This window comes from Bos indicus x Bos taurus, chromosome 23 (assembly GCF_003369695.1).
Source record: "Bos indicus x Bos taurus breed Angus x Brahman F1 hybrid chromosome 23, Bos_hybrid_MaternalHap_v2.0, whole genome shotgun sequence".
Lineage (NCBI taxonomy): Eukaryota > Metazoa > Chordata > Mammalia > Artiodactyla > Bovidae > Bos > Bos indicus x Bos taurus.
In genome coordinates this window covers 11,426,279-11,451,331 of record NC_040098.1, presented here as the reverse complement: position 1 = coordinate 11,451,331, position 25,053 = coordinate 11,426,279, and the positions used below count along the sequence as shown (strand labels likewise).

Here is a 25,053-nt window from a genome sequence, read left to right as displayed (position 1 = left end):
TTTTAATTAGGGACCTCTCCTAGTATATTTTATGTTAATGCAAAAGAATGTGTTTTTTTTAATGAAAAATTTCAAATATATCAAAGCCTAGAGTTAATACAGTATGTGTACATCACCTGGATTTGGTTAACATTTTCCTAAATTTTCTTCACACTTTTTTAGAAAGAAATGAAATAGGTACAATTTAATGTCTCACTCCCACCCTTCATGTCTCTCCCACTCTTCACGTCTTTTAAATTCGTTTACAATAATTCATGAACAGGATTACTGTCCATGACCTCTGAGAAATTAGTTTTATTTCAGGCACTTAAGATAATCAAAAAAACTGTTAGCTAGAGTATACTTGATTTTTCCCCATTTGCTTCTGCTGCTGCTGCTGCTGCTGCTGCTGCTAAGTCACTTCAGTCATGTCCGACTCTGTGCGACCCCATAGACGGCAGCCCACTAGGCTCCACCGTCCCTGGGATTCTCCAGGCAAGAACACTGGAGTGGGTTGCCATTTCCTTCTCCAATGCATGCATGCATGCTAAGTCGCTTCAGTCGTGTCTGACTCTGTGCGACCCTATGGACACCAGGCTCCTCTGTCCACGGGATTCTCTAGGTAAGAATACTGGAGTGGGTTGCCATTTCCTTCTCTACATTTGCTTCTAGAGGAAAGGAAACCAAAATTTAGACCAAAAACCTGTTTAGGGTTCACATCCTATAGCCTCTGGTAAATTTTCAATGTGGCTCTCTGTTTGGATACCAAGAGCTAAGTTTCTACAAATCCTTGGGCAAGCTTGTAGCAAGAAAAACTTTAATCACCAAGCCAGGCTTTCAACACTGTAAGTGCTGTTTTTAAAAATGAAACTAGGTACCTAATTTATTACCTCAGTTCTGCAGAATACTTGAATTTTCCCCCAGCAAAGAGGCAATTAAATTGGGCTGATTCCTGAAGGACGCCTCAGGTTCCATCCTACTTAAATGGGTGAGCAGGACGAGATTCGCTGCATAAATTCTCTGTAATGGGCACTCTAGGGTGGCAGGTACACTCTGCTTTTCTGTCAGCAAAGGCTGGCCAGAAAGACACAGGTTTAAATCCCAGTCCCCCACCTCTTAGCAGTGTGAACCTGAGCAAGTTACTAATAACCTTTGAAGCCTCAGCTTCCCCATCTGTAAAAAGATTAATCTAAGCAGGGATCAGCAAACTTTCTGTGAAGAGCTAAAAAGTAATTATGTTTGGCTTTGTGGGTCACAGTCTCTGCCACAGTGCAGGAAAGTAGCCATAGACAGTATGTAAATGAATGGGCATGATGGCTGTGTTTCAAGTTTTTATTTATAAAAACAGGTAGTGGTTCAGAGTTGATCAGTCTGCCACCCTTGATTTAAAAAAAATAAACTTTTAGCACAGTGAGTGCTCAATAAATGGTAACTGCTATTATTTTTGTTGCTACTGTTTTTATTAAAAGTTAAAAAGAACCTAACAATTTATCAAGAGCCTTGACATCCATTAACTCAGTATCTTCCAGCCTTGTGAGGTAAGGAGAATATTAACATCCTTGCTGTCTAGATTAAGCAAGCAGGGCTCAGAAAGAGTAAGGCGCTCATTCATGGTTACAGCTAGAATGTGAATCTCCAAACCCAAGACTATTTTTCTTATACTATTATCACCAAGTTAGATGTACTAAACTGATTAAGTAAATGGAGATATTAAAGCAACTGTACTGTGAGAACTGGACTGTGAAGAAGGCTGAGCGCCAAAGAATTGATGCTTTTGAACTGTGGTGTTGGAGAAGACTCTTGAGAGTCCCTTGGACTGCAAGGAGATCCAACCAGTCCATTCTGAAGGAGATCAGCCCTGGGATTTCTTTGGAAGGAGTGATGCTAAAGCTGAAACTCCAGTACTTTGGCCACCTGATGCAAAGAGTTGACTCATTGGAAAAGACTCTGATGCTGGGAGGGATTGGGGGCAGGAGGAGAAGGGGACGACAGAGGATGAGATGTCTGGATGGCATCACTGACTCGATGGACATGAGTCTGAGTGAACTCCGGGAGTTGGTGATGGACAGGGAGGCCTGGCGTGCTGTGATTCATGGGGTCGCAAAGAGTCGGACACGACTGAGCGACTGATCTGATCTGATACTCTAATTTAAAAAAGGACTTCTCTAACTGTCCAGGGGTTACGACTCCATGCTTCCAATCCAGGGGTCACAGGTTCCATCCCTGGTTAGGAAACTAAGATTCCATGTGCCACATGGCACAGCCAAAAAAATAATTTTTTTTTAAAGTGGAGATTTTTTGGTGATAGCTTTATATAATTGTGATATGTAAGCTAAGCCAATTAACTGGACATATTATTTAGAGTAAGAACATTTATGCCTTCTGGGAGAATAGGTGCTCAGGTGTCAGAAAGCCCTCCAGACTAAAGCAAGAGCTAATCATCATACCATCATTCCTGGGACCTAGAGGATAAGTAAGATTTTGAAGACCAGAAGAAGCTGGACTGTTTGCTTCTTTTTCTTGAGCTGCAGCTGAAGCTTCATCCATCAGGCAGCTGGCCTCCTGCTGCAGTAGCCTGTCGCTCTCAGTGCCGCGGCGAACACTCATCCTTGGACTGTGTGTCCTGAACTGTCTGCTTGATCACAGGGAAATCCTGGAAGACAGCAATATGCACGATTTAGAACTAACTAGAGAACTCTCAGAGAGTTCTTATTCTTGTTTTGAGAAGAAATGACATCGTAAACATTTCTGTGATTTTATACTGAGAGGAATTGGGCTGACTTGAGTTGTATTTACCAAATCACAAAGAACACTGATAAACTTGTTACTAGGGAATAATTTCAAACTTTATTTATAAACAGACATCAAATCCACTGACTTCGCCCATATTCACATTCAATTCTGCATATTAACTGGTGGTAAAATAACTTGGTGGTGTTTATACCACAGATTCACATAAGGGACAGAGAGTTCAAATTGTCAATTAAAGAAAACCAGCCCATATGTCTCAAAAACTTGAGAGATACATTCCCGCAACAGTTGAGCACTAGGAAATGAGAATCACAACTACAGTGCGAGCGTGACAGTTGAAACCGGAAGTCATGGGCACTAAAAATAATTTTTTTTAAATAATAAATTTACGTATGGTGCTCAAGTTCTCCTTTATAAGTTCTCTCTTTCACTTTCTGTACCTTTTGCTTGACCCCTATCTCAAAATTACAGCAAGATGTCACTGGTTATAAGCCTAACTCTCTCCAGCAGTGCACAGCCGTGGTGAACACCACCTCCCGAGGGATGCCGTGTGCCGCGCAGCCGCTGCTTGGGCAGAATGGCCGCCTCGCACCTCTCTTCTGGGTGACCACCCTGCCCCGCAGAATGGCCGCCTCGCACCTCTCTTCTGGGTGACCACCCTGCCCCGCAGCCTTTCCACCCTCTGGGGCTGCCCAGCTGCCCCAAACATCCCTGAAAGTCATCCTACTTAGCACGTTCCCAGTTATACTCTACTAGGTTCCACTAGGTGTTCTGATAGAAGAGGCATATTACTAGCAATGTTTATGCCTAAGGATTGCATGAAAACAATACAGGAGGAAGAAGTTATGCTTTAGGAAGAAGTTTCATCACTAAGATCAGGAACATGTTTTAATAATAACTCTGAATTTCCTGACATGCAAGCATGTAGAGGTGCCAATAAACACTTTAAACTGCATTCGATTTTGAATAACTTCATAATCTATATTAGTACATTTTTGAGCATAACGATTGATCATTTAGTCCTGTTTTAACTTGCACAAAATATCAATATAATAATGAGCCCTTTTTAAGAAAGGAGCCAGTACAGATGCCTGAAAGCAAATAATTTTAAAGAGACACTTTCACAGTTGACGAAATCTTAAATTCTCAGATAATAGCTCTTACAACGTAAGGCACACAGAGGAGATAAAGTGAATGTTCTGTTGGAAAACCTGACATATGGCTACAGCTTTTTCCAGATTACCCTTTCTTAAAGAAAAACGTATTTATGTATTTACACAAAACATGTGGCCCCTTAAAATTGATCCCTAGCAACTGGTAAAGTCAAATAGAATCACCACTGCCTTCAAGTTTGACTCAGAAGATGTCAAAATGAAAATCAAGACTAGAGAATAAGATAAAGAAGATCCATGAAACTGGACAAAGCATTACTAACACGGAAGGACCAAAAGGCGGTCTGCTTCTGTCAGCTTAACTGGGTTTGAACCACGTTCCACTCTGTGTACTTGCGCTGCTTAACTCTTCACTAGCTGCTCCAGAACCGAGTTCAAACTTCTTTTTGTTGCTCTCCAAAATATCTCTTGGAACAAAACAACTTTGAATAAACAGATTTCTTGAGAATCCGCACAGACGAGACCATTATATAAGTTACTTCATTTATTCCCTACAATGTGTGAAAGAGTTTCATTATAATAGACTATAATGAAAACATTTTCTTCCTAGTCTATGAATAATACCAGGGCTCAAAATTCAGTTTAACTTACAACAATGAATTAATAAACAGAAAGACATGCTTGAAAATTAGCAGGGGCAGGTATCTCCAATGAAGAAAAAGAAAGTAACCTGCTGAGCACTTGACAAGCATTTTATTTGTATTTAGTTAATTTTTATTATAAATAAAACATGAAAATTCTCCCTCTCAGGAGCCTGGTAGGCTGCAGTCCATGGTATCGCAAAGAGTCAGACACGACTAAGCGACTTCACTTTGACTTTTCACTTTCATGCGCTGGAGAAGGAAATGGCAACCCACTCCAGTGTTCTTGCCTGGAGAATCCCAGGGACGGAGAAGCCTGGTGGGCTGCCGTCTGTGGGGTCGCACAGAGTCAGACACGACTGAAGCGACTTAGCAGCAGCAGCAAAAGAATTCAAGCGTTATACAGGTATACTATAAAAGCATATCATTTGTAAAAAAACATACAAACTATACATTCTCACTCGGTAATATGCTTTTTTTTTTTTTTTTTTTTTTGAAATTAACATTCTAAAACCACCCATGTTAGAAGACACATCTATCTAGTTCACTCATTTTTAACTGCTGTGTAATATTCTATGATTCTGCTTTCCTATCTATGAATTAAGTTGTTTCTAACTATTACAATGTTTCAATAAATAGGATCAAAGTGTACCATGAAATTCCAAGACAGGACCCAATTTGCAGTTTCTCCAAAAGAATTTGGCCTCAAAACATTTTTTTTCCCCAAGAAACCATCTCAGGATTAATGCTTAGTGGCACACACTTTAAGAAACCACCATCATTTCTCAAAGTCCCCTATAAACTAATTCTTCTATAATCCTAGAATGATAGAAGAAAACCCTCTTGATCTATGAAACCTAAGAAGCAAACTGACAGACACTGAATTCTTCAACAAATAACAAAGCAATGAGTTTCAACATTATGGTAAGGGTCTGCTCCCCTTCCAGGATGGATGTTTCATTCAACTTTGAATGTATATTTTTATTGCCTACCATGGCTCATTTCTGTAACCATCCCCCAAATGCATCTTGGTCCTCAGAATAGATCTAAGAAAAAAAGAAAAGAAAGAAAGAAATAAGCAAAGCACTTGAATATAGTTCTCCATTGCTACAAAACTGTCTGTGGCCAACACAGACCTAAGTCATAGCAGTATACAACGACAAGCACCAAAGGATCGTGCACACCCCTGGTACACCTAACAGTAACTGAAGAGACTGCTTCAGAAAAGAACTAGGAATTACAGACACATAAATAATGGAACTCTGACTGTAGAGCTGTGAAACAAAACAAACATCCAGCGAGCCAGCTCAAGCATCACTTCCACACAGAATGTGAAACCATGTTTTAAACACTCTAAAGAGCTACACAAATACATATATCTATTATCTATTATTTATCTATTCTATATTATTTATCTATTTCATAGGCCTCCTGTGAAGGCCCCTATTTTGTTAAAGAGTTGCTCTAGCTGACCCGGAACGGCAAAACCTTTACTATAATCTCCCCACCTTGGAAAATTTGTGTATAATCTTTGATAGTGGAATTTGCTCCATATAGTCTTTGCACCTAAAAAAAATGACATGTTGGTTTCTCCCTAGAACATAGTCCCTCTCAAGTATTAATCCATAATGAGTCTATGTATTTTCTTCTTTTTACTTACAATTCCCTCTAATCATTTATGAAGAAAACAAGATTATGGAAACGTGATTTGTGTAACTGAGTTCAGATCTTGCAACTGAACTATTCAGATTTTGAAAATGTAGTTGGGGGACTTCCCCTGCTGGTCCAGTGGTTAACACTTCACCTTCCAATGCAGAGGGTGCAGGTTCGATCCCTGGTCTGGGAGCTAAGATCCCATATGCCCTATGGCCAAGAAACCAGGACATAAACAACATAAGCAATATTGTAACAAATTCAATAAAGAATTAAAAAAAAAAAAAGAAAATGTAGTTGGAATGCCTATGGGGCCAAACTTCACATGGACAGATCTCAAAAGCATAATGCTTTCAGACTGCTAATGATACGAGGAGTTATAGTCATAATCCAAGAATCCTGTGATAGAATAATTGTATTTTTCCATATATAAAATAGCATCAGTGTTTTACTGCTTATAAAAGCAATCTATGCTCAAAAAAAAAAGTCAATATAGAAAGATATAAATACTTCAAAAATCAAAGCTGTGGTAAAATACATGCACATGTATCTTTGGGCACATATTCCATTATATCCTTGGAATAAACGCCTAGAGATACAATCACTATAGAAAAACGTAAATAAGTTTTGATGTATACTGCCAGACTGTCCTTTATAAACATACCAATTTATACTCCTTCTGGCAGCACAGAACATCCATTCTCCAGAACTCTGGCTAACAGCATATCAACCTTCCTCATCTTTGCTAGTGAGATAGTGTGAAATATGACAGCTCATAGTGTGGTCATTGAAAAGTCATTCACTCTTTTTAAAATTTTTAATTGGAAGATAATTGCTTTACAATATTGTGCTGGCTTCTGCCATACATCAACATAAATCAGCCAGAGGTACACATATATCCCCTCCCTCTTGGACTTTCTTCCCTCCCACCTCCCACCCCATCCCACCCCTCTAGGTTGTCACAAAGCAAAAAGTCATTCATTTTCATCAACACTTGGAAAATTTCACCTTTAAGAGCCTTAAAAGATTTCAGTAGGCAGGGAAAAAAAATCCCATGCTGGGTAAACATTGGGTAATAGCAGTGATATTCACGTCAAGTTTGTCCGGCTTGACGAGAATCACTGGATGTTTCCATGGCTTGCTCTCATCTCCCTAGAAGTATAAATGACAAGGTATGATGACAAGACCACCCACTGCTGCTGCTAAGTCGCTTCAGTCGTGTCTGACTCCGTGCGACCCCAGAGACGGCAGCCCACCAGGCTCTGCTGTCCCTGGGATTCTCCAGGCAAGAATACTGGAGTGGGTTGCCATTTCCTTCTCCAATGCATGAACGTGAAAGTGAAGTCGCTCAGTCGTGTCCGACTCTTCGCGACCCCATGGACTGCAGCCTAGCAGGCTCCTCCGTCCATGGGATTTTCCAGGCAAGAGTACTGGAGTGGGGGCCATTGCCTTCTCCGAAGACCACCCACTAGACTGAGGCAAAGCAGTTTCTGGCTTTGGCGTTGTTACTATTGATAATTAAGCCTCACCACCAAGAAAACGTTCTTTAAGCATCAGTGTTTTCATCCATAAAAATAGGATGATATCAGCCACTACAAAGCTAGATAGTCCTTTCTCAATTAAGATGTATGGGAAAAAAAGCATGAAGTGCTATACAAAAGCAAGAGACACATCTGTTATATGAATCTCCCTTATACAACTGCTTAGTTACCATTTATTGGGCTCTTGAAGCGCGTCATCCTCCACTTTTGAATATACTTTCTATGTTCTATTGTATGGTTCTACTGATTTCAGCTACATTTCTTTCTGATTTCAGCAAAATGACACATGGTACTGCCTTTAGGGCTTCCCCAGGGGCTCAGGAGAAAGAATTCACCTGCAACACAGGAGATGTGGGCTTGATCCCCAGGTTGGGAAGATCCCCAAGGGAAGAAAATAGCAACCCATTCTAGTATTCTTGCCTGGGAAATCCCATGGACAGAGGAGGAGCCTGGCAGTCTATAGCCCATGGAGTCGCAAGAGTTGGACAGGACAGAGGTTAAACAACTACTACTTTTAGAATTCTCTGAATTATTTTTTGCCTCAGTTGCCTAACTTGCCCTTTGAACCTGACCTTTTGTGTCTTTCCACTTTTCCCTCAGGAATTTGTTATTGTTTAGTTGCTAAGTCCTGTCCAACTCTTTGTGACCCCATGGACTGTAGCCCACCAGGCTCCGCTGTCCATGGGATTTCCCAAGCAAGAATACTGGAGTGGGTTGCCATTTCCTTCTCCAGGGGATCTCCTCGACCCAGGGATCGAACTGTTGTCTCCCACCACTGGCAGGCTGAGCCAGCAGGGAAGCCCAGTTAGCACAGATCTAACAAAATCCAAATGGCTAACCAACTAACTGCCTTAATATATTCTCAAGAGTCTGTTTTTTCCCCACACTGATTTGAGATGGCACTTTAATCAAACACTAACATAATTTATGCTTGGTCTGGTTTTTAAACTCTGTTCCACGGATTAATCTTATTTGTCAATACAATTGTCCAATTTAACAATCTTGACATCATTTTTCTGTCATTTATCTAGAACTTCTAGAATGGTTTTTAAGTTGTCAACAGGGAAATTTTTTCTTTTAATCTTTAAAATTATATCTTAACCACTCACTTTTTTTCTGCAGTGATTGCTAGTTTAGAATTATTAAGTTTCATAAAGCATTAAATTTAATGGAGATGGCAGCTGCACGCATACCAGTTTATTACTCAGAATGTAGCTTTGTTTGCTCTCTTACTACATGGAAGTAAAAATTTGCTTTACCCAAAAATATTACTGCCATAATTCATTCCAATGAAATATTTTTTAAATGTGTGCATAATTAGATGTATTAATACTAGAGCATTTTTACTATTTATAAGAGTGTTTAGTCAAGTTTTTAATTCAAAGTAAAAATGTTTATTTCAGCTATTTTAATACACATAAATACATTATTTACAAGTTAGGTTACTATTGCAGCTATACTAGAATACTTTTCTGTGCAAGATTTTGCTTTTCTTGAATACTGGTCAAGGTTCATACACCTGCCTTTTTTATATACTCTTCCTGTGGGTCTAAGCAACTATATAATTAATCCCTGGTAAAGATCAATTCCCTTCCCCTAACTCTTTTTTTTTTTTCTTTTCAAAGAACTAATGCTATGAAATGTTCTCCCATTTCCCATACCATTTCCTCATTAAGTCTCAAATTAAGGGAACTGACAAAGCAATCTATGGCATGTGTAAACACTAAAAAAAAAAAAAAAAAGTTAGCTAGTATTACTTTTTATATACTCAAAACCAGCTTCAAGCCTATAAAAATCTTCAAAGACCTTATTTTTTAAATCTCTAATTGTTTCTTCTTTCCTGCATTAACACCTAACCTCAACTTTCATTCATTATCTCAATTTCAATACCAAAACCTCTCAATTATCCGATTAAAAAAAATCATCTTAGCATTAAAAAAAAAGGTACACATTTCAAGTTATAAGATAAATAAGTGCTGGAGATGTACAACATGATACAGATAATTAACACTGCTTTCTTTACCTCACCTATGAAGGTTGCTAAGGGAGTAAATCCTAAGAGTTCTTATCACAAGGGAAAAAGGAATCTTTTTTTCTATTTGTCATGTTTCTATATGAGATTTATGTTCCCTAAACCTACTGTCATATCATTACGTAAGTAAGTCAAATTATGTTGTACATCTTAGACATATACAGTGCCACGTGTCAATCACATCAATAAGTGTAGAAGGGAGAAAACTATCTCTGGGTATCTGTGTTTTCATAGAGATCAAGTACTAGAGTCCTTATATATCCACTTGCAGAGGCAATAAAACTCAACTATGATACCACTGTTAACTCTTAATTCCAAACATTTGCTGGTAACAAACATGTTATTTCTATAAACCAAACCTGTAGTTTTAGAACTAAAAACTACACATCTTTCTATTGGACCTTTTGTACTGACTAAGTGCTTTTATCAGCTAGGTTTCTTTTTTTTTTAATCTCTCAAAACCATGGAGAAGTTTCTGGTAGTCTCTTCAGATTATCAACAAATTAGTCCCAACATATATATTATAGCCAGCACTTATTTACCAAACCCCTACTGTGTGGAAGGCACACTGTGTGCCAGCACGGAGCAACACAAAGGACTGAGCAATGCTCTCAAGGGTTGGCCCCAAGCTCCCACTGAGGAGGTGGGGCTATATGAAAAAGACAAGCAACTTTAGGTAATAAAACAGAACAGGTGGTTCAAACCAGCGGTTCCAGATTCTCGGGCCTATTCTTACAATGAGTCTGGAATTTGTGATTAAAAATTAAACAGTCAGCTTCTTAGGCAGCTCTTATGTGGCACTCAGGTTCGGGGATTATAAAATAAACACCGAAGTTGGAGCGAAAATCACCTCTAGACAGTGTGGTTGGGAAAGGAAGTCTTCATATGAGATAAGATCTGAGCTGGGCTCGGAAGCAAAGATTTTCTCCTCAACATTATTTTTTTGAAACTTTTCAAATCTACAGAAAATTGAAAAAGTTATTATAACCAGTAAAATCTTATATATCCTTCAGATTTACCAATGATCATCTGCTCCCCCACCACACAAGTTTTTCTGAATCACTTAAAAGTTAACATTACAACACTTCACCCAAGTTGCTTCAGCAAGCACATTCTAAGCATGAGAGCATTCTCTTAAAAACACGCAGCAGCACTGCTCTCATGTCTAAGAAAAGGAACATCTGCATAATCTAACATATAACCAATAAGCAAATTTACTCAACTGGCCTAGTATTTTCTTGCATCATCTTTTTTGGGATCCATAAGTCAATCAAGGCTCATCCCTTACATTTGGCTGTTCTGAATCTTTCATATTCTGCATCCTCTGTCCCTACCACCGCAATTTGGGGGACAGCTGTTTGACATGAAATTGACTTTTTAAAAAAAGTCTAGGTCAGAGAAGGAACCCTCCTACACTGTTGGTGGGAATATAAATTAGCGCAGCCAACTACAAAAAACAGTATGGAGTTTCCTTAAACTAAAAATAGAGGCATCATATGATCTAGCAATCCCACTCCTGAGCACATATCCAGAAAAGACAAAAACACTAGTTCAAAAACATACACGTACCCCAGTGTTCACAGCAGCACTATGTACAACAGCAAAGACATGAAAACAACCCAAGGGACCATCAACAGATGACTGGCTTAAGAAAATGTGATATATAGATACAGATGCGTGTGCGCGTGTATGCACGCACATACACACACACACACACACACAGGAATACTCCTCAGCCATAAAAAAGAATGAAATATTGCCATCTGCAGCAACATGGAGGACAGACCTAAAGAATTTCATACTAAGTCAGAGAAAGACAATTATGATACAACTTACATGTGAAATCTGAAAAATAATACAAATGAATCTATATACAAAACAGACAGACTGCCAGACATGGAAAACAAACTTTGGTTATCGAAGCAGAAAGAGGAGGGGTGACAAATTAGGAGAACAGGATTAACAAATACAAACTACTACATATAAAATAGATACACAACAAGGATTCACCATCTAACACATAACTACATTTAGTAGCTGATAATAATTACAGTGGAAAATAATCTGAAAAAACATATAACTGAATCACTTTGCTGTGCTAATAAAATATTATAAATCTATTATACTTCAATAAAAATTATTTTAAATTAAAAAGTGTAGGTCAGTTCTAACATCCATCTCATTGTTTCCATGTGATGTGATACAAGTTAAATTTTTTTTAAACAAGAATACAGTTGTACCCTTCAAACTGCCATCACATCAGAGTCACGTAATGCCAGGCTGCCCCACTACAGGGAATGTCTGATTATGTGGATGAAGTGGTGGCAACAGCTCTTTCTGTTGTAAAGAAATCTGATATCCTATCTCCCAGTAACTTTTCACCCAGGGGTTTCAGCATCTATTGATGATTCTTGCCCAAACCAATTATTAATACATTTACGTTTGGGACTACAAAATGATGACTTTCTAATTTTATCATTCTTCCTACATTTACTGTCTAGCATTCTTCTGTGAAGTAGAACTACTACTTCACTCTCCCTGTATCTTCCTTTTAAAATTTAATTATGAACTCAAAGATCTGTTTTAATATAATGCATTAAAATGATCCATTACCATCTTTTTTTTTAACTTCTCCAGTTATTGGTTCAAATTGTCCCAGGTATGGCTAGTGGGATTCCCTTCAAGCCTTCATCTGTCATTTAAACACAATTCTATTGGTTTTTGGAGAAGGCGATGGCACCCCACTCCAGTACTCTTGCCTGGAAAATCCCATGGACGGAGGAGCCTGGTAGGCTGCAGTCCATGGGGTCGCTAAGCGTCAGACAAGACTGAGCAACTTCACTCTCACTTTTCGCTTTCATGCATTGGAGAAGGCAATGGCAACCCACTCCAGTGTTCTTGCCTGGAGAATCCCAGGGACGGGGGAGCCTGGTGGGCTGCTGTCTATGGGGTCGCAGAGAGTCGGACACGACTGAAGCGACTTAGCAGCAGCAGCAGCTATTGGTTTTTTGAGGCTACTTCCTATATAAGTTTTCTAAGCTCACCTTTCACCATCTCTGACCCTGACTTACAGTCAGCCAATTCTCCAGAAGACTTTCTTCTTTTTAATGGACAAAAGCATTTATAAATCAAGATGTGAACACCAGGTGTCTTATCTATTGGGGTGTCACAGTCTACTGAAATGGTTTAGAAGCAAACCTGGAGATTTTTTAAAACACAGAGTTTATACTGATATTTTCACCTCAAATTTGACATTATGGTTTTTCTTTACTTATTTTATATTAGTACTATATCTTTTCTCTCACAATGAAAATCTTGGTTCATAATTCAGTTTTAAAACTATAACATTAATGTTACTAACATTTAAACCCACTAAGTTTAATTGTCTTTTGGGGGCTAATTCTTTTTGTCCTTGAATTACATTTCACTAGGGATGTATCGTCAGCATGCTATGTTTATTTTATTTTTAGTTATACTATTTTATTCTGTATGTCCTGTAATTTAGGTTCATTTTTGTTTTTTAATCACTCAATTATAGCTTATTTTTCATTATTTTTTGATTATGTAAAACATTTATATGGTTCAAAAGTTAGTGTTACAAAAAAGGAATGCTCAGAGATATCTCTCCCTTCCCCTCCAGTATTTTCCTATCTATTCCCTGCACATAACTAGTTTTATTAATTTGTTTATCCTTCATGTTTCTCTTTATAGATAATATGTGTATATACATATAAATTCTTAATTCTTCTGTTTCTCATGCAAAAGATGGAATACCATATCCAGTTCTGTACTTTGCTATTTTTCTTAACACCGTATCTCAAAATTCACCCCGCAGGAGTGACTGGAAATCTTCCTCATTCTTTTAATGGCTGTTTAATACTCCACTCTTAGATGTGGAGAACTTTGGTTCTTAGATGTAGAACTTTGGTTCTACCTATTAAAGAAAAGAAAGGGCATAAAACAGGGTTAATGATGTATAACAGGTAGAAAAGTAAGAGTGAAAAGGTGCTTTATTATTATAAGAAAGGAGTGGAGGGGTAGACCAGCCAGGTCAGAGTGAAGGATTAATACAAAAGGGTGGCAGAAAACAGAGTAACCATCATACCATACAACTTCAGGGAACCCCACGCACACCACCATTTAAGGAGCTACACAACACACGACTTAGATGGCTGTACAGAACAGCCCTAGGAGAACACAGGTTGAAAAATAAGTTGCAGCTAGTTTACAGAGGCCTTGAATTATAAAGTAAAATAGAGTTAAGGACTTTGTCTTGTAGGTGAAGTTTTTATATAGAGAAGTTTCATATTCAACATGTTGCTTTAAAATAAATATAACCACAGATGGACAAGGAGAGTAAGAGGTTACTGGAACTGTCTAGACGAGACAGGATCTCAGTGGGGTGACAGAAAGAAGGGTAGCAGCTGGGAGATGCAGGGGAGAAAGGCAGCGTGCCCGCCGGCCTTCATTTCCGCGTATGAGCTGCTGGCAGAGGCCAGGCTGGCAGATAAAAGCACAAGGACGGCAGTGGTGAGATTGTAACTGCTTGGATACACTTCCCTGTCTCCTTTACTTGACGCTCCTAACTTACTGCTCTGATAGCCTTTCTGCCAATAAACTTAGGTCCAAAAACAGCTTTTGTGCCAGAAGACTGTATTACAGTTACCTGAATTTAAGACTTAAAGACCTTACATTCAATTAGTAATTGTCTAAAGGCCTTTAAACAATTCCCTTTACAACTTTATCAAATCACCTAATTAAAAGAACTATTAAACAAAAGGATTTAGAGAATAACTTTTTTACTCACTAATAAGACAAAAAAGAGACAAATATAGTTGAATCCCCAGTATCCTAAGTTTGATATTTCATTTTTAATGATACTTATAATCTTTTAGGGAGAAGGCAATGGCACCCCACTCCAGTACTGTTTCCCGGAAAATCCCATGGATGGAGGAGCCTGGTGGGCTGCAGTCCATGGGGTCGCTAAGAGTCACACACGACTGAGCGACTTCACTTTCACTTTCCACTTTCATGCATTGGAGAAGGAAATGGCAACCCACTCCAGTGTTATTGCCTGGAGAATCCCAGGGATGGGGGAGCCTGTTGGGCTGCCGTCTATGGGGTCGCACAGAATCGGACACGACTGAAGCGACTTAGCAGCATAATCTTTTAACATGCTCTTTTTGCGTTTTAGTACTTCAACTGCCTATCAAGCCAGTCTTAAAGTACTCAAAAAACCTTCAGTAAATCCTTAAACTTAGATTCATTAATTTATCTGAAGAAGTTTTTAAATACTGCAACCCCTTTCAAGATGCAAAGTTTTCTTACATCCTTAAATGACCAAATCTAAACCCAATTACTCAAGAACACATTCTACATTAGAATCACTAATTAATCAGTTGAGATTCAATATGCCAAATTACCACAAACAGTCCATCTTAAGTCTAGATGGACTAACCTTTGTTGATTTTAACATATATCATTTGCTACATGTTATTCTAAGTACTTTATAAATGTTATTTAACTTAATACTAACAAAAACAACAAAAAACCTTTATGAAGTAGCTGCTATTATTATCCTCATTTACAGATGAGGAAACTGAGTAATAAAGAAGTTAAGAAAAGTTCTCACAGTCGCACAGCTAATAAATAGTACAGCCAGGCTTCAAACATAGGCTTCTGGCTTCAGAGTCAAACGCATGGTACCCTTAAGCTGTGCTATATCTGCCTATTGGAGATTTACTTCTGATTTACTTCATGAAGTCTATGTTAAGTTTCCCAAGTTTGGAGATATGATCTCAAGCCAAAGATCTGGAGCCAAGACATATGACCTTTCCGTGCCAGTAATGAACACCCCTAGCACCTTTTCTGTTTAAATAGTTGCTTTGAAACAACCTCTAAATCAATTAACTCCAGATAGCAGATGATTTTACAATCTTGAGTTCCGAGTTCAATTTAAGACCTTACTTAATTCTGCTATAACTCTCAACTTTATTACCTAAAAACAGAGTAGATCAAATTCTGTAATTTCCACACAGGGTGCTTCTATCTTTTAATGGATTCAACTAGTTATGCTCATTCTAATGACAACTTTAAGCTAGGAACAATCCAAGGTATATAACAGGAAGAGACACTGAAGTTAAGATTACTTAATGGCAAATTTCCAGGAAATTTCCAAGATCTATACTATTAGCAATAATGTCTTAAACAGTACAAGGGTGTACAATTTTTTAAATTTTAAATGTATTATTCAATATAGTAGGCCATTTGATAAGAAAGGCTGAGTTCTTGTATGGCAAGATCTGAAGGTCTTAGGGGACAGATCTATGAAGCAGTACTGTAGCAACAGAACAAATGTTGAAAATTCTGGAGACAATCTACAGTCACTGTGTCAGAAGATGATTCAAGGACCAGTATTAATCAGTGTCAAAAGTTTTCACTGACATAGCAAAAATGAGGGCAACGGAGATAATGTAATGCATGCATACAAACATAATTATTATCCCAATTCTAAGACAACTGACATTGACTAAGACATCAATCTAAGAACAGTGTTTCAAGAAAGTGCTATCATATTACATACATGATTTTAAGACACAGCCTGATTTAAAAAATATTAAAATGTGAACTAAAGAATTGTGGCAGATGTTAGTTTAATGCTTTCTTGGTACCTAAACTTTTACTTCATTTTTTTATATTAAATGTCTTTTCTTTTATAAAATAATGGTGACAGAAAATGATAGGTGTTTTGTTTTTTTTTAAATGCTGGTCACCTGATGATGATGGGCTCCCAATTTTACCCCCACAATCATAAATCTCAAAAAGATCTGGGGTCCAAATCACCTTCCATCTAGGACTACAAAAACACTATTAGTTCAGCCCGGTCTAACTAAAAATATTCCAAAATAAAGAATCTCTTGCTTATTATTAGCTCATCCTATTGTTGGCCACTAATGCTTGGGGGGGGGGGATTTTTTTTTCCTTTGTGCCAAGTTGAAGTCTGCCTTCCTCCCTGCTCCCACCATGACTTCCGTGCATTGGTAAGTCCTATCCCCTAGAATAATGCATCCATCAGAATGGGATGGGTGAAACCAAAAAAGAAAACAAAAACAAAAAAAACCCACATCTGTTTGAAGGCATCAGACAACTAGCAAGAGAGCCAAGACTGTGGAGGAGCTGTGATGGTCAGTTTTAGATGTCAGCCCAGGAGCTACAGTCCCAGTTATTCAATCAAATGCTAATCTAGGTGTTACTATAAAGTTTTTTGGTAGATGTGATTAAAGTATTTAATCATTTTAGGTTAAATAAGGAAGATTATCCTAGATAATGTGCGTGAGCCTGATCCAACCAATTCCAAGGCTTTAAGAGCAGAACTGAGGTTCTCTGAGGAAGAAAAAATTTGTCCTAGTCCAATCTCCACATGGTATACACTAACACCCTTCAACAAATAACTTAATATATATGTGCCTGTATTTATATACAAATAGATGATATATATTATTTTGATGGTATATAAATAGTACATAGAACCATAATCCACAATTAAAACCATCCTTTAGAGAAAATTCCAGGACCAAGTGGCTTGACTAGCAAATTCTTCCACATCTTTAAAGGAAGAAATTGTATCAATCTTATCAATATAAACTCTTCCAGAGAACAGGAAAACAGGGCATACATCCCAATTCATTTTCTGAGGCCTGCATATAACACTGACTCAAAACTTCACTAGGACATTACCAAAAAGCATTATGGATGACTTTTTCTCATAAGCACAAAAATCCTATACCAATTATTTAAAAAAAAAACAAACCCAGATACATAAAAAAGGATAATACAAAGGTTGGCTTAACATTCTAAAAATTAATATAATTCATCACATGAAAAGACTAAAAATGTTTTATAATAACTAAAATAGCATCAAATAGTACTGATACACTAGATTTTAAAAAGGCAAGTTGAAACAATCTAGTCATAGAAAAAGATTAAAAATATTAATATTCTACCTTAACTACAGGCTTATCATATGTGATTTTTAAAAAACTGTTTTATTGACTATGCCAAAGTCTCTAAAATGAATGTGTTAACTACTTTTAAAATGAGAAAAATAAAAGGAAAATGTACCTCTAAAAACAGGGAACTCTTTGAGAAAATGATGGAAGTTTTGAAAAATCTTAGAATACTTTAAATTTTTTAAAGTTTAAGAGGAAAATGACATATCACTACTTAAGAGATCTTGACATTTTTTCCATCTAGATTCAAGAAGAAATATTAGGAATACCAGACAAATTAGGAATTTAGGTTAAATACATGAAATAGTTTCTCAAGCAGATTACTCAATAGGATGACAGAATAATCTTGATAGCTTTAAATCCAACACAAGGACTTAAGGTGGAGGCGTGATGCGCTTCTTAGGGGACTCAACAGCAAGCTCTAAGGAACAGGTGGAAGGCAGGACATGTGGGCAGGCACAGGATAAAGCATGATCCTCAAGTCCCAAGGTGGAGAACGTTCAGACTGTGTTAGTTGCTCAGCCGTATCCAACTCTTTGTGACCCCATAGACTGCAGCCCACCAGCTTCCTCTGGAATTCTCCACGGAATTCTCCAGGCAAGAATACTGGAGTGCGTTGCCATTCGCTTCTCCAGGGGATCTCCCCCACCCAGGGATCAAACCCAGGTCTCCTGCACTGCAGGCAGATTCTTTACTGACTGAGCCACCAGGGACAGATTACCTGGCATTTAATTCCCTAAACAGACTGCTATGAGCTAAATTAAATTGTGTTTCCTTCAGAATTCATATGTTGAAGTCTGTTACCCTAAATCCTCAGAATGTGGCCTTTAAAGAGGTGGTGGCTCTTTAAAAGAGTGGACATGACTGAGTGACTTAACACTCACTTTTCAAGATTAAATGAAGTCATTAGTGGGCCCTAATCCAATACAACTGGTGTCCTTTTAAGCAGAGATGAGGACAAGAGAGGCACAGAGGGAAGACCGACCATGTGAAGACACGGAGAAAGCAGCCACCCACAGGCAAAGGAGCAAGTCCTAAGAAGAAACCAACCCCAGCAACACCTTGAACTTGGGCTTCCAGCCTCCGGAAACTCTACTGTTTAAACCACACAGTTTGTGGTACTTTGTTATGGCAGTCCCAGCAAACAAATACATAGATATAACTGCAAAAATTAAAATTTTATCCTTTCCCACCAAAAGAGTTTTAAGGCCAATACACTGAAGGAATCTTACATGGTTTTAAGGTATATACTGTGGCCCTCCTATAGAAGTATAGATCATTAGTTGTTTTATTCTAAGAAAGGTGAACTTTCTCTAGTAACCTTAACCAAATCATGTCACAGATCTTTGTACTACACCCCAGTGCTTTCCAAAATTTTAGTAAGCCCTGCCTCCCCCATGTTACAGTAAGAAAGTTTAATTTATATCTACACTATAAAAGCCTTAACATTTCAACACCTGAAAGGACAATCTAAATCTAAAGAAAATATCAACAGTATCGTAAATTATTTTAAAAAAACCAATTAACAATCAGCATCTCCTGAGAACTCACAATAGTCAGGTGTAGATCAAAGCATTTTACATGAATTAACTCAATCCCAATAACCCTCTGATGTAGCTACTATTACAACCTCTATTTCAGAGAAAGAAACTGATGAATGTCCAAGCTAGTAAATGAAAGAGCTAGGATTTAAACCCAGGAAAAACTGGCTCCAAAGCCCACATTCTTAACCACTGCCCAGTGAAGAATAAGGAGGGCACTACTGAGCATAAGTATTAATTGATGGAGTCGGTCTAAGCTTGAACGCTGGCTCAGCCACTGACAGGTGTATGACTTTGGGCAAACTTAAGCTCTTTATGTCTTAGGTTCGTTGGCTATAAAATGGAGGAAATTAAATGAGAAATGTAGACACATTGAGTGAAGAGTCTGGTACAAAACAATGTCTACTAATCAGTCTGGTACATAATAATGTCTACTAATTAATAAGTCCTTATTATTTCTTTTTTCGGCCACACCCTGGTGCAAGCTGAACCTTAAGTTTCCCCACCAAGGATGAAACCCTCACTCCCTGCTGGGGAAGTGAAGAGTCTTAACCAGTGGACCGCCAGGAAAGTTCCAAATCCTTACTATTTCTAATTCTACCTTCCTGAATATACAAGAACAATCCAAAAACACCTACTGTGGGGACTCTAAGAAAAATAGCATGGGGTTCTCTTCTTTCATCTGTACTTCTTTCTTTCCTACTATTCCAGAAATGCATATACTATTCCAAAAATCTCATTTCTCATAAGAGGTATATGGAATCAGATTAGCAGTTAGATCAGTCTTACTTTCTGTCTCCAACAGAGATACCTAATAATTTGGGTAAGGACAACAGTATAGTTACATGGCAAGTTCAAAAAATTCTGGGCTTTGCTCAAACATCCAACATTTAATAAAAATTCAATGTACTTAACCTTTACTGAATTAAAAAAAATACCAACTTCATAACATTTCTTGGGATTACAAGAGAACTATTTGCTCATTATTTCAAGGTTCAGAATTCCTTATTTTAGTATTCCTACTCTTCCTGGTTTATGTGGTTAGAACACACTCTCCTTCCATCTCCATTTTTCCAAATATTGCTTTTGTATTCATGTGAAAGTCTCAGTTTTCTTCATCTACTTATAACTGAATTTCTCTAAACCGTTTCCATTTTTGAAGCATTTTTCTTGAGATGATTTAGTGGGAAGAACACTGGGCTAGGAGCCAGGGGTCCTCTGCCATCTCATCTCTTAGATTCCTCATCTTAAAAGGCAAGAGGCGGGGGGAAAAAAAGCAAGAGGACTGCACCGTATAAATTTGTAATAGGTTCCCTTATATCTCTAAGCCTCACAGTTCCATGACTCTGGGTCTTCCAACTAGAAATCATTCAGCATTCCAACAATTTCCCTACACTTTTTACTCCAGTTAGCCAAGGAGGAGTAGGCATGTACAGATTCAGGGGCAGCTGCTGCTGCTGCTAAGTCGCTTCAGTCGTGTCCGACTCTGTGCGACCCATAGATGGCAGCCCAACAGCCTCCCCCATCCCTGAGGAAGACGCCATAATCAAGAAGCCCAGGTTATAGAAGGAAAGACAACAGTATTTTGTGAATCAACAGAAATAGGTTAGGAACAAAAGTGAAACACTAAGGAGAAACCAAAGACAAAAAAAAAAAAAAAGTCAGAAAACACAGAGCCTAACTCTAAGCTCATCCCTACACATCTATTAATATCTGAAGGACTAAGAAACAGAAAAAGCTTTCGGCAGCAGAGGTTATCCAGCCTTCATATTTGCCTCAAGGGAGCAATGCAACCCTGTGACATCTTTGTAATGTTGTTGCTAAAATGGCCTACTACAAAATAGGCATTACTGGGGTATCTGATGACTGAATTAATGTTCAGATAAACTGAAAGCCCTTGTAAATGCTACTGGTACTGCTACATAACAGGAAATCTGAGTTCAAGGCCAGATGAGAATTACACAGCATTAGCTGTCCTGGTTCTAAAGGGAAGAAGACTGAAATTAGTTGGGAGGGGGGAGATTTAGCCTAATGGCATTTCTAATGAGCTGATGATACTGGAAGCAGGCCCCTGAAAGATAAAAGGACAGATTAACAGGCACAGACTATCTCCAAGGCAGGCTTCCAATGTGGGGCTAGTGGTAAAGAACCTACCTGCCAATGCAAGACATGTCAGAGAGGCAGGTTCAATCCCTGGGTTGGGAAGATACCCTGGAGGGCAAAGCAACCCATTCCAGTATTCTTGCCTGGAGAATCCCATGAACAAGAGGAGCCTGGCGGGTTACAGCCCGTCGGGTCACAAAGAGTTGGACATGACTGAAGCAACTTAGTACACAGTAATCTCTAAGGCATTAGAATATGTATTTCCTACCCCAATATCCTGGTAGCTCAAACGGTAAAAAAAAAACTGCCTGAAATTCGGGAGAACTGGGTGTGATCCCTGGGTTGGAAAGATCCCCTGGAGAAGGGAACAGCTTCCCACTCCAGTATTCTGGCCTGGAGAATTTCATGGACTGTATAGTCCATGGGGTCTTAAAGAGTCAGACGACTGAGTGACTTTCACTCACTCACCCTGATGGCAGAGTCCAAGAAAGCACTCTTTAGTTTCCTTCTAAAGACTCAGACCTTCTTGGCTTATGATTGGCTAGGGGACAAAGGAGAATAAAAATCAACAAAAGGATAAGGAAGTTGGCCAGTTCTAAAAATTCTCAGGCCAGTCTATTTTGCTGTTTCTCTAAGTGTGGTCCCTGGATCACCAATAACAGACCCAGAAAGGGGGTGCTTGCTTAACATGCAGACTCAGGACCCATCACTGATTTCCAGAATCAAATTTCTGAGAGTAGTACAAATAAAAACCACATGAGTTATCACCGCACACTTCTCAGAACGGCTGGCATCAAAAAGAACACAAATGCTGGCAAGGATGTGGAGAAAAGAGAATCATCTTACACTATTGGTCAGAATGTAAATTTGTGCACTCACTATGGGAAACAGTACGGAAGTTTTTCAAAAACTAAAATGAGATCTATGTGACCCAGCAATTCCACTCCTGGTGATACACCTGAAAAAAAACAAAAGCACTAATTGGAAAAGATACACGTACCCTAATGTTCATAGCAGCATTATTTACAATTGCTAAGATACGGAAGGAACCTAAATGTCAATCAACAGATGTATGGATAAAGAGGTAATAAATATATGCCATGGACTAATACTCAACTAAAAATGAAAAACAAAATTTGCCCATCTGCAACAACATGGATGGACTCGGACGGCAGTATGCTAAGTGAAAAGTCTGACAGAGAAAGATAAATGCTGTATGGTATCACTGATACGTGGAATGTAAAAAAAAATACAACCAATATGTAACAAAAAAGAAGCCAATTCACAGATATAGAGGAAAAACTAGTGATCACAGGGTGGCAGCGGGGTAACAAAGGGGTGGGGAGTGGGAAGCGAGAACTACCAGGTATAAGACAGGTTCAAGGATGTTATTGTACAACACAGGGAATATAGCCAATATTTTGTAATAACTGCAAGTGGAAAGTAATCTTTAAAATTATATAAACAATTTTAATATATACAAAAAATTGGGAGACGGGTATTTACATTTTGGGGGGGGGGTATTTACATTTTCAAGGCGCAAATTCATGTTTAAGAACTGTCCCAGATGTGCAGGGAGGGTGAGAATAAGTTGAGGATGAAGTTCTTTTGACTGGATTAATCAAATTCAGCTATGATAACAGCACTGTTTGGGGACCATTAAAAACTCTTAATTTCTCAGGTAACAGCTGCTCCTAGTTGTTTAACAGCTAAGAGGGGGACAATTAAAGGGCCTGAAAAATGCATTTTCATAACCGGGTTTAACAGTTCCTTGCCGCCTGTTATCTTGCTAGTTTATTCACTGGTTTCTCCTTTAAAAATAAATCGGATCAATCCCGGAATTTTCAGAAAGAATCACAAACTCCAAAAGAGAAGAGATTTTTTGAATAGTGCAGAACTGAAGACACTCAACGCTATAAAAAGTAAGGTTTTATTTAAAAGAAAATTACCAGTTCAGTCTCCCCCAGCTCTTCAGCACCGATGAAAGCTGGTAATTTGTGGGTGGCAGAGAAGGAAGATTTTGAAGAAGGGGTGCAAAGAGCGAGAAGTCCGACCCAACTACCTAATTTTTAGTGAATTCAATGAATTGCCAGAAAACAAAAACAAAAACACGCAGGCAAGTGTTTTATCTATAAACACTCCCGAGCTCTCACTATTTCTCCTCCTTTAGGATAAAAACACCAAAGGCCTGCAGGAAAGTCAAGTTATACTTCAGCTGTCCCCCGAATGTGCAGACCTATGTCCACGCAAAGCGATCCCCTCTTCTTCCCCGGATTACCAGGCTTTACCCTCAGCACGAAAACCGGCGCCTGGAACCCGTTTGCCAACGTTTTTCCTCGAGATGATAGCACCGCCGCGGCCTTTCGATGGGGGTACGACCCGGAGGGCTGCCGCCCGAGCGCCGTCCTGAGGAGCGGGTCCCCTTACCCCCCGACACAAAGGCATTTCCCGGGGCCAGGCCCGCCGCCGCACTCACCCTGCCGGCTCTTCGCGTCGGACCACTTACCTGACGCTCCCGCCGCGCTCCGGAGCCCGGGGCCCGAATCCGCCTGGGAGGCGCGCGCGCTCACGGCGCCGCCAGCAGCCGCCGCGGGGACCGGCCGTGCCGCAGCGGCGCGCGCCCCGAACCTCCCTGCCCCAGCTCGCGCGGCCACGCGGCTGAGTCACCCGGCGCTTCACGTTAAGAGTCCCCCTCGCCGCGCGGGGCACGCCGGGAAGGCCGGGCTCAGGCCCGCCCCCTGGGCCGCAGGCCACGGAGTGTCCCCTTTCCTTCCCGACACGCCCCACGGCGCCACGGAGGGCGCTGCCCCACGGCGCCGGGGAGGGCGCTCCCTATCTTGCACAGCCGCGAGAGGTCAATTTCTGAGCTGCGGATGCCCTGTTTCAATTATTGAAAGTCTGAAACGGAAAAGTTAGTAGTTATATCTGAATGGCGAAATAAGCGCGCGCATCCCCGGGACAGCCAATGCGTGAGTGACTGTGAAAGTCGCGCGGTCGTGTCCGACTCTTTGTGACCCCTCGGACTATACTGTCCCTGGGATTCTCCGGACCTGAATACTGGAGTGGGCAGCCGGTCCCTTCCCCAGGGGACCTTCCCAACCCGGGGATCGAACCCAGGACAGCCAACACTTTTAGAAAATTGTGAAGCCCGGATCTTTACATAATATCTGGAAGGAGAAGTTTATAAGAATAATGGAGTTCTTTAAACACGTTTTGCTTGGAAATCCCTATACTGGATATGCATTCTGACCGAAAGGAGGGTGAAAAGCTCCACGTTTTTCTCAAATCTTGAGTTTAATGATGGCAAACAAAGCTGAATTTTCAACAAATTTTTATTCACCCTAAAGCAAATTATTGGAAAATTGTGTTATGAGTAAAATACTTCAACACTCAAAAAAATCTATGTATACTCCATGACCTATAAAGCATATAAAAGGACAGAAATAGCCAGTCCTTTCTGTCGTGCCTTCTACTGAGTGCATGCTGTGTGCTGAGTCGCTTAAGTCATGTCCGACTCTGTGACGCCATGGACTGTAGCCCGCCAGGCTCCTCTGACCATGGGATTCTGCAGGCAAGAATACTGTAGTGGGTTCCCATGCTCTACACTTTTAAAAGTTAATAAAAGTTATACTGATTATGCAAAGTATTATTTTAAAATTGTCAGAAACCAATTAAGTTAATAATAGTACAA

General features: G+C 39.4%; 1 protein-coding gene across 3 annotated transcripts in view; it reads right to left on the bottom strand.

The window, feature by feature from the left end:
- The window catches only part of KCTD20 (potassium channel tetramerization domain containing 20), a 36,170-nt gene extending 12,181 nt beyond the window's left edge, over positions 1 to 23,989 (bottom strand). Inside the window, exons 1-4 of one of the 3 annotated variants that reach the window (XM_027523944.1) lie at positions 23,869 to 23,989; positions 5,476 to 5,529; positions 4,166 to 4,393; positions 2,427 to 2,632 (exon numbers count right to left, since the gene is read on the bottom strand). In XM_027523944.1, coding sequence (XP_027379745.1) covers positions 2,427 to 2,586 — 160 coding nt within the window. In that variant the 5' untranslated portion in view covers positions 2,587 to 2,632; positions 4,166 to 4,393; positions 5,476 to 5,529; positions 23,869 to 23,989. The remainder of the gene's footprint in view (positions 1 to 2,426; positions 2,633 to 4,165; positions 4,394 to 5,475; positions 5,530 to 23,868) is intronic. The other 2 variants (XM_027523945.1, XM_027523946.1) reach the window with 2 other exon arrangements.
- Positions 23,990 to 25,053: the final 1,064 nt, after the last annotated feature.